The 15,181-nt window shown below is 41.1% G+C and overlaps 1 protein-coding gene across 4 annotated transcripts in view; it reads left to right on the forward strand.

Annotated features, from left to right (window-relative positions):
* The first annotated feature begins 2,582 nt into the window (after positions 1–2,582).
* Positions 2,583–15,181, forward strand: part of LOC143217659 (kin of IRRE-like protein 3) — a 363,559-nt gene continuing 350,960 nt past the window's right edge. For all 4 annotated transcript variants that reach the window (XM_076442193.1, XM_076442195.1, XM_076442196.1 and 1 more), the window contains exon 1: positions 2,583–2,950. In XM_076442193.1, coding sequence (XP_076298308.1) covers positions 2,896–2,950 — 55 coding nt within the window. In that variant the 5' untranslated portion in view covers positions 2,583–2,895. The remainder of the gene's footprint in view (positions 2,951–15,181) is intronic.

A 15,181-nucleotide genomic window follows, 5' to 3' on the forward strand; every position in this document is an offset into this window, starting at 1 on the left:
ATTCCAGCTTCAATTTTTCAATTCCAACTTCAATTTTTCAGTATCAACATCAATTTCTCAATTTCAACTTCAATTCCAGCATCAATTTTTCAATTTGAACTGCAATTTTTCAGTTTCAACATAAATTTCTCAATTTTCACTTCAATTCCAGCATGAATTTTTCAGTTTCAACATCAATTTCTCAATTTCAATCTTTCAATTCCAACATCAATTGCTCAATTTCAACTGCAATTTTTCAGTTTCAACATTAATTTCTCAATTTCAACTTCAATTTCAGCATCAATTTTTCAATTCCAACTTCAATTTTTCAGTTTCAACATCAATTTCTCAATTCCAACTTCAATCTTTCAAGTTCAACTTAAATTTTTCAATTTCAACATCAATCTTTGAAGTTCAACTTCAATTTTTAAATTTCAACCTCAATTTTTAAATTTCAACCTCAATTTTCCTTTGTCAATATCAATCTTTCAATTTCAACTTCACGTTTTCAATTTCTACAATCAATGAAGAACAGTTTTATTTTCCATAAAAATCCGCAGTCTACAGATTACATTTCATTTTGATTGCTGCTTGCACCGACAATATTTAAAATATTCCAATTTTATAAGAGAGTTTGAACTCTGCATAATTGTTCTGCACAAAATGTAAAGTAGTCTTTTGGATTTCTGTTCGTTCAATTAGCGTTGCGCACCAAAATGATGGCGTTTTTGCGTTCGTGTCGATGCATCAGCTGCAACACACCACTGAAAAAGTGGTCGATGCAGTCGATTAGAGTTGCGAGAGAATCGCAACAGGTTGAATTAGCGTAGCATTTATGGAAATCGAAATTGAAGTAGGGAATGTCTGCGCGAGATTAGTGGAGGTCCGCACCTACCCTTCAAGTAGTGGAGACCTCGCAGCACGTGACCGCGTGGCACAGTCTCTGGCTAATAAAGCCAGCGTTACTAGGTTTCGGTCTGTACTCAAAGCGGCCAGCTGGTGGAGTGTATACTCGCCAGTTGAACAAACGTTTCGAGCGAAGGGGTGCATCTGTCCTGTCGTTACGATGTACAGTGGTCCCATTTGTTCAAAAAGCGACAAAACAATCTATAAAAACCAAAACATCCAACAAATCTATTTGAAAATTTGTGGAAAGCATGCCACAGGTACAACTATGAGCAAATGCCCGGGGCCCCAAGCAAAAGGGGGCCCTGAACACAATCCAAGATTCTAGATAACCAGTTGGGGCCTTGGGCAAAGTAGAATTTCGGGGTCCTTAACCCCAACTAAATAACTTTGGGAGAAAAACGTAGAATTTGGATCTTGGGTCTTGGTTTGTGTTCCGGACCCCCTTTTGCTTGGGGCCCCGGGCATTTGCCCGAGTTGCCCATAGGGTAACGCGCCACTGGTGACATTGATCGCATCAGCTGACTCGAATCAGTGTGGATACGGATGCTAGCTTTTGTACGGACGATTTTTCTGACACAAACACATTTTCTTAAAAAATACTAACAAGGGTAGGACCCCCCAAGTGTCCGACTTCGATTTTGATAATCTTTTTGAGACATGACGATGGGATTCTATTGTTTCTCCCATGTGCTCTAGTTTGTTCCTTTTGAATCCAAGTGCCCCTACGATAAAGCACCACCTTTAATTCGAGTCGTCAAACGATTAAAAAGGTCCCTAGGAATGACTTGATGGTAGGGTCGAACATCTGGTAGTTTTTCAGTCATTTCTTTTTTAGTGTGCCATTATTAATTTATTATCGAGCCGTTGCCAAAATAGTTGTTGAGAGACGTTACTCTGTTATATAAGGTGTTAATAAACAAAGGGAAATATTGCTAAAAAAAAGGTTGTTCCAATAAAACACTGTTTTCTTTAAGCAAAATAAAATCTAAAATATTAAATAGTATTTCAAATATTTTTTTCGCCAAATAACGCCCACCTATGGGGGTCAGCAATCTGTATGGGGTTAGGAACTTGTATATGGCACTAGAAAAAATTATTTTATACTTTCCAGTCCGTTTTAAAAACATGGTATTTTTAAAAAAATTTGTTTTATACCGTTCAGTCCGTTTTAAAATCGTAGTATTTTAAAAAAATTCATTTTTAGTATTACTGAGAAATGAGAACGCGCGTCCCGCACCCTTGCAACCCTGTAAAACCGAGTCAACTCCCCGAAGACGTTAAAATACGTCTACAAAAATTGCAAATTGCACAAACAATCCTAGCCGAGTCATCGGTATGACAAGAAAATCATGAATGAACCATTCTAACGTAAACCATCATCAGCGTCTCCGTTTTGTTTACAGCGTCCCCACCCCGGTGCGAAGACAGCACGTGGTTCCCGTGGGTGGCATTGCTCCGAGGGGGTGGAGTGGGGCGGTTTGTCCGCGTATAACTCGGGGCAATAAATTCATTGTCTTTTTGGCAAGGTGGCGCGTGGCCACGATTCACGTTAAATCGCAAATTAGTTGGGGGTTGGTTAGAGGAGGTGGGGGACCTCTCTGTCAGGGGGTTGGTGGCTCTCGGGGATGACGATATGCAGGGTGAGAGGAGAGCTCTCTCGCGTGCGATGGGGAGAGGGTTGAATCCAGCGGGGGCTGGCCGGTTATCAGAGGGTCAGATACGTCTGTGCGCGCCAGTCGAAGCCGAGACTTCGTCCGCGCAAGTTCTCTTCCGCTTTGTCTGTCGGGTGCTCTGCAGAACGTTCGCCGAGTTCGTCGTCGATCTATCGCACGCGTTCGATCGCCGAATTTCATTCTTGTGTCCATCCACCCGCGACAAAACACCAGGCAAATAACGGTGCCGGATTGTACGCGTCGGTTTGTGTTGTTTTATTGAACTGAAACAGTGAAAAACAGAAGATACAATAGTTCACCAGCTGGGAACCGGTTTATGTAGAACTACGGAACCATGAGGGCCAGACGATACAGATTCCTGCCGCTGCTGGTCAACATCCTGCTTGGCGGTGAGTGAGAACTCGTGCTTTCTAGTTTTAAAAACATTTTTCTAGGGAAATTGCTCCTCGAGTTGTTCTTCTCGCGAATTTAACACTGAACCTACCGAAAGAACCTGTCAAAAGTGGCTGCGTTGTGAAAGTGACATTACTGAATCGTTCATAGCAGGCCTGGCCAACACGCGGCCCGCGAGCCGCATGCGGCCTGCCGGGCGATTTTATATTGCTATTGAAACTTTTGTTTCTCGTTGTATGTATACAAAAAAATATGAAACAAATAAAAAATTGCAGTGTCATTGTTCTAATGCGCAAGTGCGACGTACAACAATAAAGTTTTATACATTTTGTATTTGTATTACATTATTTACGTTACTGTAACGTTACGCGTCACCAAAGTGGCCCGCGAAACCATCTGGGTTGGCCAGGCCTGGTTTATAGCAACAGTGGACGCGGTTGCGAACCAATTCATTCAACCAAATGAAATCTGATAACTTATTTTGGGACTATTCTTCAAAATCAACATTGTTTTTGTTGTGTAGTCCCATTCGTAAACAATATATGCTGCCTTTCATAAATCAGTCAGGGAAATCTTGGATCCCGAAACGATCTAAGCGCGACTTGTTGAGTCTCCGACACGCGTTACCCGTCTCCCCACGAGAGGAGACTCGTCCGTTCCGATCTCTGCTGTTTTCTTATAAATGTGCAAATATCTCGGCAAATATGCGAAATATGGCACAATGTCACCAGACGTTTCCCATAGGAAATTCAATTTCCTACAAAAAAGGTCTCTTGATATTTTGCCATATTTCGCATAGTTTGCGAGATATGTGCAGGTTTATAAAAGAGTAAAGTAGATTTCCTGTTTTTTATAAATTTGCAAGTATCTCGGTAACTATGCGAAATATGGCAAAATATCAAGAGACGTTTCTTATAGGAAATTCAATTTCCTGCAAAAAAGGTCTCTTGATATTTTGCCACATTTCGCATAGTTTGCAAGATATTTGCAGGTACATGCATTTTTTTCTTGAAATGACCCCAAGATCACAAATATAACCTCAAAACGAGGGGCCACGGAAATCTTACTCGTGCCGGATTAGATATCGCATTGGAGCCACTTTCTTCGACCCATGAAAACCGAGTGATCTCCTACATGCACGCGATCTTCGCTGTCTTCGGAACTCCCGCGCGCGTCTTTTCAAGAGATTTTTAATCTTTAAGAAACACAATAGCTAGCTCTCTGTCGAGAGGCCGTTCACCGGCCTTCTCTGCGAAGAAAGCGGAGAGATTCGAGTATTCTCATAGCTACGGAATCGTGGAGTTGCTTCGTCGACGATCTACGATCCCGTAGCTCTCGAGAAGCGAGTCTCTGACCGATATCGGAAATTTTCCGAGTCCTTCGTGTCTCGGCGCTCTTGCGACGTTCTTTTATGCCGGGCCTGGAATCGTTTGTTCTTTTTTTCGTTACCTTCTGGAATGGGGAGAAACACTGTACGATTTGATTCGTACATCATCTGACTGGTTCTTCGACCTTTCGTTCAGTGTACACTCGTGTAAATCTTGTGAGCGACGGACCTAATTGTTTTCTGTTATTGTATCTCCGTAATGACACACTCTGGCTACCATTTAGGATCGCGTTTCTATTTCTATCCCAGTCATCTCGTGTTTCAGTGAATTGCAGACAGAGTAGGGCAGTAATCAACTAATATTTAAATTGACTAATAGTCTTTTTGAATGTTAGTCGTACAAAAATTAGTCAAAACTTTCTGATTAGTTAGTGATAACTAGACTGCGGAACTTTATGCAAAATAAAAGTCATCTGCATCGATTGCAAGAGATAGAAACCGAATTGGATGCTATTCCTTACCTTAATGATTTAAATAGAGGAGAAATCATATATTGACATCTTCAATTTTTTAAATTTTCCTACAATTTTCAATTTTATCTACTCGATTTTCGTATAAATGCATAAAGATCCGCAGTCTAGTGATAACTAATTAATAATATTAATGTACAGTGACTCCCACAAATATTCGGACACTCTTGAAAAGCCGATAACTTTTTTACAATTGGACTATACGATTCGAACTTTTCTGGGAAGCTAGAGCAATTAGTTTACTACAGGATGTGAAGAGAAATTTTTCTTGAAAATTGCAACTGGTAATATAGAATTTAGTATTGTTTTAAAACATCACAAGTGCAAATTAATATGAACACAGACTATTCTCTTGAAAACATACTTAGTTAATTGTAAAACCAATTTTGCATAGGAATTTTAAAACGTCTACATGCAATTTAAAATTCCTACGTAAAATTGGTTTTACAATTAACGAAGTATGTGTTCAATAAAATAATCTCTACTAGTCTCCAACTACAATTAAAGCTTGAAGATCACATTTACAGCGACCCACGTCTAATCTCATGTCTCGAGTCATCGGTCATCGCGAAAATTCGTGGCCGATTTCGCATTAAAATGCAACAAGGAAGTGCACGAGCTTTCTCCCTGACCCAAAACAATAATCTAATACCTTCCCTTTAATTTCATCAATTTCTACATCCCGGATAACCGAGCCACTGTCAAGAACAAATTGAATTGAAGCTTCATCTTCGCGTGCGAACACTTTCGTGTGAACCTCGGCGCGATGAATTCCGTGAGATTTTCACGAGAGTTTATCCAACCAACTAAAAACTGGGATATTCCATCCATTCCGAAGGATAATTCGGCGTGGAGAGAAATGAAGAGGCATTTTTCGTACGCCGCGGATCGCGCGAATCGATCCCTTCCGGTCCGCGAAAGTTATTTTTCCAACTCCGGGGTGTCGGTGGCGCAGTTTCGCTCGTTTTTCTTGTGTTTTTCGTGTATAATCGGCGGTGTGAAACCGGCGGGTATACGTTTCCATCGTTTATGCGCACGCCACCACCGATGCAGGCGCGTGAAACCAGCTAGAATCGAAAGGATGTGGGGGAGGGGAAAAAAAGCCCGTACACAGCTCTAACCCAGTTTCTTCGCTATCAATCATCGGTGCTTCGAGGGGGGTAGGAGAAGGAGGGAAGGGGATTCGTTCATCCGATGCTGATAGAATTCCAGCTATGGAAACTGAAGAGCCGAGAGCGCGCGGCCGTGTGTGTCGGACGCGAGCTGAATTAGTTAGAAAAATCCCCCGATAGAATCGCCGGAGCTGCTCGCGAAATTTATCAAATATTACTTTGATCGACAACCGACATTTGTCGAACGCAAGGGCAGCCGTTCGATCCTCCCCGAAGTAAGGGTGGATTTATAGTGGAGCTGCGAGCGTCGATGATAGCGGCGCGGTCAAAAGAAACCAACATTCGTGACAACATTTCGACACATACTAATGAAAAAGTACATATGTATTTTCTTTTTTTTCACCGCACAGCTCACCTCGCTGCTCCACTATAAATCCACCCTAATTTCGCAAGGCGCGCCGTTCTCCGCGTATCGATTTAATTGTCGAGTCGCGTTAAGGCCCGAACGCGCCTCGCGAAGTTTGCGGATTTCAGAAGGAAAATGGCAAAGCAGGTAATCCTCTCTCGCGATACGGACAGGGTTCGTACAAATGGAGTCGGATTCCGAGAACCGCACAAAGGAGACCGCGCTTGGAAACAGAGGCGAAGAAAGAAACATTGAAATCCCACAACCCAGTTTTGCGCGTGATCAATCATCCCGGCCGATATTTTCGAAGAAGCCGGGGAGAAAATCCGACGGCGATGACCGCCGGACGATTCCTCGGGAATCCGATAATCGTCCTCGGAAGCTCGATCGTCTCGCGAAATTATGTTTTTCCTGGCACGTTCGACTGCAAGCTTGCCTGATTGGCCGCCGCGAACATTGAAACTGACGGAGACGTGACTTCTCGTGCTAAACTACTTGGTCATTAAGAACGTTCGTAGCCTAATGATGAAATGACATGAAATAATCAGCGAAAATACATTTATTATTTAGTATATTCTCCCTTAGGCTTAATAATAATAAGTAATACATCAATCGATGCAACTGAACTAAATTGGAAAAAAGTACTAACCTATGTATGTCGAAAAGTTAGTAGTTCACGAGATATTTCAATTTAAATAACTCTAAAACACCATTATAGTTGGTACTAAGACGTTACACTAGTAAGCAAACGCTAACATCAATTTCAATGTCGACGTCAATTTTTCAATTTCAACTTCTATTTCAATATCAACTTTTCAACTTCATTTCCAACTTCAATTTTTCAATTTCAACTTTAATTTCAACTGTATAATATTCAAATGTTCTCGGCGCAACGGTCATTTTCTTGAAAATGATCTGAATGAAGATCGAAACGTTGAAAGTTCCTAACTAACGTGCAAATTTTGCTTTTTTCCTATTAACTGATCGAACCGTTGCGCCGAGAACATTTGAATATTATACATTTCATTATCTTGCGATCGATATTTCAAACAACATTTAATTTCAACTCTTCCATTTCAACTTCAATTTATCAATTTCATTTCGTTAATATCAACTTCAATTTCAATATCAACCCTTCAACTTCAATTTCAACTTCAGCCCTTCAATTTCAATTTCAACTCTTCAATTTCAATTTTTCAATTACAACGTCAATTTTTCAATTTCAATTCGTTAATTTCAATTTCAACATCAATTTTCCAATTTCAATTCGTTATTTTCAACTCTTCAATTTCAATTTGTTAATCTCAACTCTTCAATTTTAATTTCAACATCAATTTTTCCATTTCAACTTCAATTTCAATATCAACCCTTCAACTTCAACTTCAACTATTCAATTTCAATTTCAATTTCAACTTTAAACGAATATTGTGATGTTATTATAAAAGATATTGGATTGTTCTTTGCAGCAAAAGATTCTGTAGATTTTCCCGAATACAGTGATATCCAATATTAATACATGATCAATGTTTAAACATGTTTAAACGATCATTAAAGACGGAGAGACACCACTTTTGCACCAATTTTTGACGAAATTTTTGAATTTATCTCAAAAAATAAGGGTCCAGCGGAAAATCGAACTGTATCACGCGATAGAACAGACTTTTATCTTGATAAACCACTCTTAAAAGTTTACAATATCAACGTTTTTTCGAACCGAAAAGCAAAATATTTTCGCCCGACACGAGTTGCCGCCAGTGGAGCCCGCCATTAGTACGGCCGTTCGCCGCGCCGCATCCCGTCAGAGGATATTTTGCTTTTCGGTTCGAAAAAACGTCGACATTGCAAACTTTAAAGGGTGGTTTCTCAAGATAAAAGTCTGTTCTATCGCGTAATACAGTTAGATTTCACGCCGGACCCTTATATTTTCAGACAAACTGATAAATATCCTCAAAAATCGAGGCAAAAGTGGTGTCTCTCCATCTTCAACGATTGTTTAAATATGTTTAAACATTCATAATGTATTAATATTGGATATCACTGTATTCGGGAAAGTCTACAGAATCTTTTGCTGCAAAGAACAATCCAATAACTTTTACAATAACATCACAATATTTGTTTAAAGTTGAAAAACATGTTTTTTTCGCAGTGGTAATCGAATCGGGAACTTTTCTCCGTGTAACATTTCGTTTATTTTCTCGTTTCTTCAAACTTGAACCCAGAGAATCTCTTATAAAAGAATAATAAATTATTCTTTTCACTTAAAAATAAAATAATTAATCTAAAAATCCATAAAATTAAAACTACTATTACAAATGAATGAATTCTTAAACTAAAACTTGGGGGTATCCCGCGCTTTTAATTTTGAAAGCTTTTTTTTGGAGGGCGGGGGGGGCTCGGCCTCTGCGTGCGCCACTGGTGTGCGCCATAGCAAAATCAACGCGATAGAGTTTTCTGATCGGCGAGCCGTGGCGACCTGCGTATCAAAAAACAGGATTTAATTACTCGGTGAACCGTTCCTCCGATTCTCGACAAAAGCGGTTAAATTTGATTCTGTTCGTTGGCGTGCGCTCGCAAACAGTATTGCTGTTTATCAATTAGTCGCGATGTATGCCACACGCGTTTACTCTCCGAGAAAAAGACTTTGAGCTCGACTGTGGCGTGACGTGTTGGTCGATGTTTTACCAATCGATGTTTTGTACCCTGTGTCTTTGCTATCTTTCAATAAACTGATTGTTCTCCAACATTCACCGACTTTCGAGACAGTAGAGAGCAGTGCGAATCCAATTTCGACAATGCTCTGCCCTTCGTTCTCGGAAAAATCTCTTTCGAGGACATTCCATGTAAAATCAATCATTTCTTGCAAACACCACTGTTGATTTTGTTCTAAATTGAATATGTTGTAGTCCATGCGAAATTAGGGGTGGTTTAAGTCATCATTTCCCCAGTTTTGATTTTTTTTAGAAATTACAGACCTTCGAAATGCACAAAGCTCTACAAAACAGGAGTCTATTTTATTCGACAAAATTCTGCAATTATTCACGTGTCGTATAACATTTATTTGGAACAAGAGCAGGAGTAGACTAGGGGCAAATGTGCGTCCATAAAGCCGTGAATTCACCCCGAATCTCCACGAAACCGACTATGAATCCGATCGCGCAAGCATAATGCCTCGCCATCAAGAACCTCGGCCTCGCGACGACCCGCAAAATGAATATCCTGGCGAGGCGAAACAAGAAAATGGAAAACCTTTTGCCGGATCTTGCCGACTACTGGGGCGGGTAGCAGAAAACACGGCCGGGTACGAGTTTATCGGTCGACGAACCTGGCGGGTGTCAGCGCGATTCAAAATGCAATTTGCATCGGCGGCGCCTGGCCGCGGAAATCGCAAATGCGCTCTGATTAGAGCCAAGTTTTCCGGAGACCAACGATGAAATAGCGACTGTCGGGAATCAGTCGGAGAGAAGGGTACGAAGGAAGACGACGACAGGGTGGAGACGAGGGGGTGGAAAAAGGTACAGGCGGAAAAAGAGGACGAAGTAAGGGAGAAGATTTGCCTCGGCTAATTGCATGAGATATGCGATTGTTTCATGCATATTCAGCGGGTTCTCGAGGTGGGAATAGCTGATCGCTATTCTTTCGGACTGTAGTCGTCCCCTCCCCCCTGCCCCTGCTTCGTTCCGTTCGTCCAAGCTCAGCTTATCACGGCTGTTTTCCTTTTTTGCTTGACGTCGCCTCGTCGCGTCATCTTCTCCTCGGGGAGGCTACGAGTGGCCGGATATCCCCTAAAGCCGCGAAGTACGTCCTCGATTTTAATAAAAAGTCCTCGATCCACTGCGTATCAGACGCTGATTGCCGATCCTCGCGGAAAATACGACCGTCTGGCGACAACGAGCGCGTAAACGTTTGCCTGTCGATGGCGAATCCGTAACTAGCTTTGATTTTTAAATTCATACTGCTTTTTCAGAAGATCCTGACCTGGGATCACAATAATAACAGTTATTCTAAAATTTTCTACGATATAAAAATCATTAATAGAAAGTTGATTATTATTGAAATTTAAGATAATGTACACGAAATGTGAAGAAAACAATTCGAGGAACAAAATGATTAAAAGATATCGATTTTTATATTTTTTGGTTAAAAATAACAGTTATTAGTGATAAAAAAATTTGATCCTCGATAACTGTTACCGATGAAGGAAAACTGTTCCATATTTTTACGATAAATATCACCCTGGATTCGTGTCACACACACGTACTAGCATGTAATTAATCCAGCAAACTTGGTAAACTTTGAGCACGGATATCTCGGAAACTATGCGAGATAGCGAAAAATTGAATCCAATTAATTTTGTGGCACATTTTGTCAGCTTTAATTTTGTATAGAATGATCTTATCGCTAGGACGCATTGTTTCCGAGATATCCGGGCTCAAAGTTCACTAATTGTGCTGAAGAGTTAGTGAACTTTGACCGCGGATATCTCGGAAACAATGCGAGATAGCGAAAAATTGAATTGAATCTATCTTGTGGCACATTTTGTCAGCTTCAATTTTGTATGGAATGGTCTTATCGCTAGGATGCATAGTTTCCGGGATATACGCGCTCAAAGCTCACTAATTGTGAAAAAGAACGGTTCAGCACAATTAGTGAACTTTGAGCGCGGATATCTCGGGAACTATGCGAGATAGCGAAAAACTGAATAGAATCAATCTTATGGCATATTTTGTCAGCTTTAATTTTGTGTAGAATGGTCTTATCGCTATGACGCATAGTTTCCGAGATATAAGCGGGAAACCGAAAAAGGTGACTTTCCAGTGGGGACTTTTAGTATGTTTACCTCCTCACTAGTCCAAACACAGACCCAAAGTTAAAGATTGTGTTCCTTCCACATTTCCCTCTCTACAACTTTTCGTTGAGTGGACTAATTACTAGTATTTCTCACTACAGCCTCGGCCACTCATCTTCCTGTTGACTCATTAACGCAAACTCTTTATAACCGAGCAAAGCGATTTTCAAATGCAATTTTCTCGGAAAATCTTGAGTAGTGCGCGCTAATACTTCAAATAACTACAAGTTTCAGGAAAATCCATGACTCGTCGACCGTGCCCTCTCCTTATATAAGCCATTCAACTTTCATTTCGTTAAATGAATTACTTTTATTTGAATTTTCGGGGCTACCCAAGCTGCCGCTTAAACTGTATAAAACGGTCAATAAAACATTCGCGAATGCCGTCCGCTGATTGCCGATCCGAAAATACGTTTCCCTCGTCCGTCTGGCGGAAATTCCGCGAAGAATGAGGGCGCAAACATTCGCCCGTCGATGTCTACTCAATAACGAGAAGCACCGAGGGCCCAGACGGCGAGTTTAGCCGCGCGTTTCCAGCGACGCGTTGCGAATTTTCTCGTGTGCAGTCGTCGCGAAGGGTGCGCAAACAATGCACGTCTACCAGAGCGGGACGCAACGTGACGTCCGAACGCCAGAATCGAAGCGAGGTAACGAACTATTGTTGCTTATTTACCATGCAAGCCGGGAAAGACAAACAGAAGAAAATATTGGGCTCGACTTTTCCGCGACTTCGTGCGCTGCCGCCGCCGCCGCCTGCGCGCGATAGTCATTCTTCTGCCGGAGCTTTTTAGTGCAATTGTCAATCGGGTGCAACGACGTGCGAGTAACGAACGGAATGTGTTTCCTCCGTAACGTCTGTAAGAGACGCGGTAAAATACTTCGAGCAGTGAAAGTTGCTGTTCGCAATAAAATGAACGGTATGTTTGACCCCCTTAGCGTCGCATTTTTATCATTCTCGTCCTGTAACACAGCTGTTCGCGATGGTATCGAGTCGTTCCATGAAATATGTTGTAGTCCAGGTGAAATTAGGGGGGGTTTAAGTCATCATTTTGCCAGTTTCGAATTTATTTACAAATTACAGTCCTTTGAAATTCGCAATTTTAGCCACTTTTGGTGAAAACGGGCCGCACTCACGAATTTTTATCTCGGGAACTGTTTGTCCGATTGAGCTACACTTTTTTTTGTTTTATTCGTAAAGGATTGGGCTATTACAAAATAATTTTTTCAACCTCGACTATCAACTTTATATTGTCGAAGAATTTAAACAAATTCGTTTTCTACGTTTTTTTCTCTTACACGGTATAGAGGGGCGCATATTGTGACATAAACATTTTCTGCGTGGGGGTGGAGTCATACAGGAGATTTCAAGGTCACCTTGAATTTTTAAAATGAGTAAAAATGTATTGGCCTCCATATGTCCTAAATCTAATAGTTCAAAATAAAAATAAGGGACTCTCGTAAAGGGTTGGAACACCGTGTAAGTTACATCGAGAATTGGGATCTTTTATAATAATGATGTGGATAGGAACAGTTTGGTAACTGTCGCAGAATTTAGTGTACAGGACCCGCGGTAAATTAAAAGTTTAGGTACCCTCGGTTTCATTAGATCAGCATCGATCTAAAACCGTGTTACGTCCCGGAACTTCCGGTTTTACTAGCTTTTTTTTGAAGCTTTCGTTACCCGTAAATGCATAAAACATCGCATCAAACCTATCTTCAGCCAACTTCGAGGCATTAACAGTTTGACGGCTGCTGTCAAGTACACGGAATTCAGCTGACACTGTATACCCACCGCTCAGTTAACGATTACACGTTGACGTGGCCGTAATATTTTTTAATACCGGAAAAATTGCAATAAAACAAACTTATCGCGTTACAGGGATAGTAAAATAATAGAAAACTAAATTTTATAGCTTCATGGGGGCAACGAAAACCCTTTGCACGCCTTTGTCGACTGTGACCAACCCCACCTATACAAGGTGTCCCAAAATTTCTTCAACCTGCAGAATCCGGAAATGGAAGGTTCCTGAGACCATTCGAAGCAACTTTTTCCTTTGCAAAAATTGCGTACGAGGCTTCGTTAAGGAGTTATTAACGAAAAACGCGGACCAATCAGAGCACGACCTAGACGCGTGTTGGCACAGTCGTGTTTTTCGTTGATAACTCCTAAACGAAGCCGCGGACGCCATTTTTGCAAAGGAAAATGTTGCTTCGAATGATCTCAGGAACGTTCTGCAGGAGTTTTGGGACATTTGAGCTTCAAAAAAATCAACCTATGACGTCATACACAAGAGGCCTAGCATCAGCACCACCTGGTGGTTGTTTCGATAATATCTCGTTAACTATTAGATTTAGGACATATGGAGGCCAATACATTTTTACTCAGAATTCGATATTCAATCGATTCATGATAAAGAAAGTAGGCCTTTCCATTTAAAAAAGTCAGGGTGACCTTCTCCTCACCTTGGAGTGTAAATCGGGAAAAATAAAAATCCCACCACATGATGCCCCCCTCGGTACTGAACAACTTTCATCTGAAACATTTTTGCGTAAAATCAATATTTTGGGCACTTTTGACCAGCTTATCCATTCGAGTTTTTACTAGTAATCGGTAGGTTGCTGGTTCGAGTCCCGCTTCCGACATTTTATTTTTTTTTCTTGAAATTGATACCTGCCTCAATTTTCAGCCTTAAAATCTATTATTTATAAGTTATTTTTATTTTTGGATATGGTATAATGAGTAAATAAGTATTTATTTGTGACCATCTATCCATTCTAGTTTTTACTAGTAATCGGTAGGTTGCTGGTTCGAGTCCCGCTTCCGACATTTTATTTTTTTTTCTTGAAATTGATACCTACCTCAATTTTCAGCCTTAAAATATATTATTTATAAGTTATTTTTATTTTTGGATAAGGTATAATGAGTAAATAAGTATTTATTTGTGACCATCTATCCATTCTAGTTTTTACTAGTAATCGGTAGGTTGCTGGTTCGAGTCCCGCTTCCGACATTTTATTTTTTTTTCTTGAAATTGATACCTACCTCAATTTTCAGCCTTAAAATCTATTATTTATAAGTTATTTTTATTTTTGGATAGGGTATAGTGAGTAAGTATGTATTTATTTGTGACCGACGAATAACTGGCCACGGAATAAAATAGCGCGCGCTTTATTAGTTATTTACAAATTATTGTAGTAGAAATGCATAGTAGTTGAAAAGTGGGAATCGGGCGGAACGTCCGCAATGCCCTGCTTGCCCCGTTCCCGTCCCGCCTGTTTACCCTCTTTCACTTGACAGTATCTCGAGACGGTGACGCTCGCTAATCTGAGATTCGCAAGCAGTGTAACCAGGTGTCGCGGTGCACCGTTAAGACCAGCCTCTCGTTTGGACAATAACCATGGCCGAAACCACGCTTTAATGTCTTTTATCGACTAGGTAGAACGCCCGGGGAGTGAGGTCTCTCGCGAAAACATGTTCGGTTGACTCTGCAAACATTTCTCTGCGCCTCTTCCAACCGATACCACCACCTCCGCAGCAGCCACGGATCTCTCACCCTCTCTCTGTCGCGAATACCGCTGGTATTTTCCCGAGCAATCGTTCTTTTTTGCCGAGAAAGCGAGTTCTCCGCGTGGTAAAAGAGCACTCTGTGACTCGCGCGATCCGTGTGTTCTCAGAAAACATCCATCCGTGTGACTCTCGGTGTACCACCGGTACCCCAGGCCACCAACCACGTTCTCTCCCTCTCTCTCTTTTTCCTGTGTGTGTATCCACGTTTCACCGTTCGATTGAGCCGTAGTTATTTTTACGCTCGGTTGTTCCCTTTAACGAACATTCCGCTCATAACCCAGGGAAAATCTTTAACACCGACGGTTTCGTTATACATATTGTTCGGAGCAGACGTGTCCAAGTTGCTAGCCGCCGAAACCAACATCCGAAGCCTCTGAGAGCTACCGGAGAGTGGCGGGTTAATTTAATTCACTGTCGTGAATACCGATGCATCCTTCC

This window comes from Lasioglossum baleicum, chromosome 17 (genome assembly GCF_051020765.1).
Source record: "Lasioglossum baleicum chromosome 17, iyLasBale1, whole genome shotgun sequence".
Taxonomy (NCBI): domain Eukaryota; kingdom Metazoa; phylum Arthropoda; class Insecta; order Hymenoptera; family Halictidae; genus Lasioglossum; species Lasioglossum baleicum.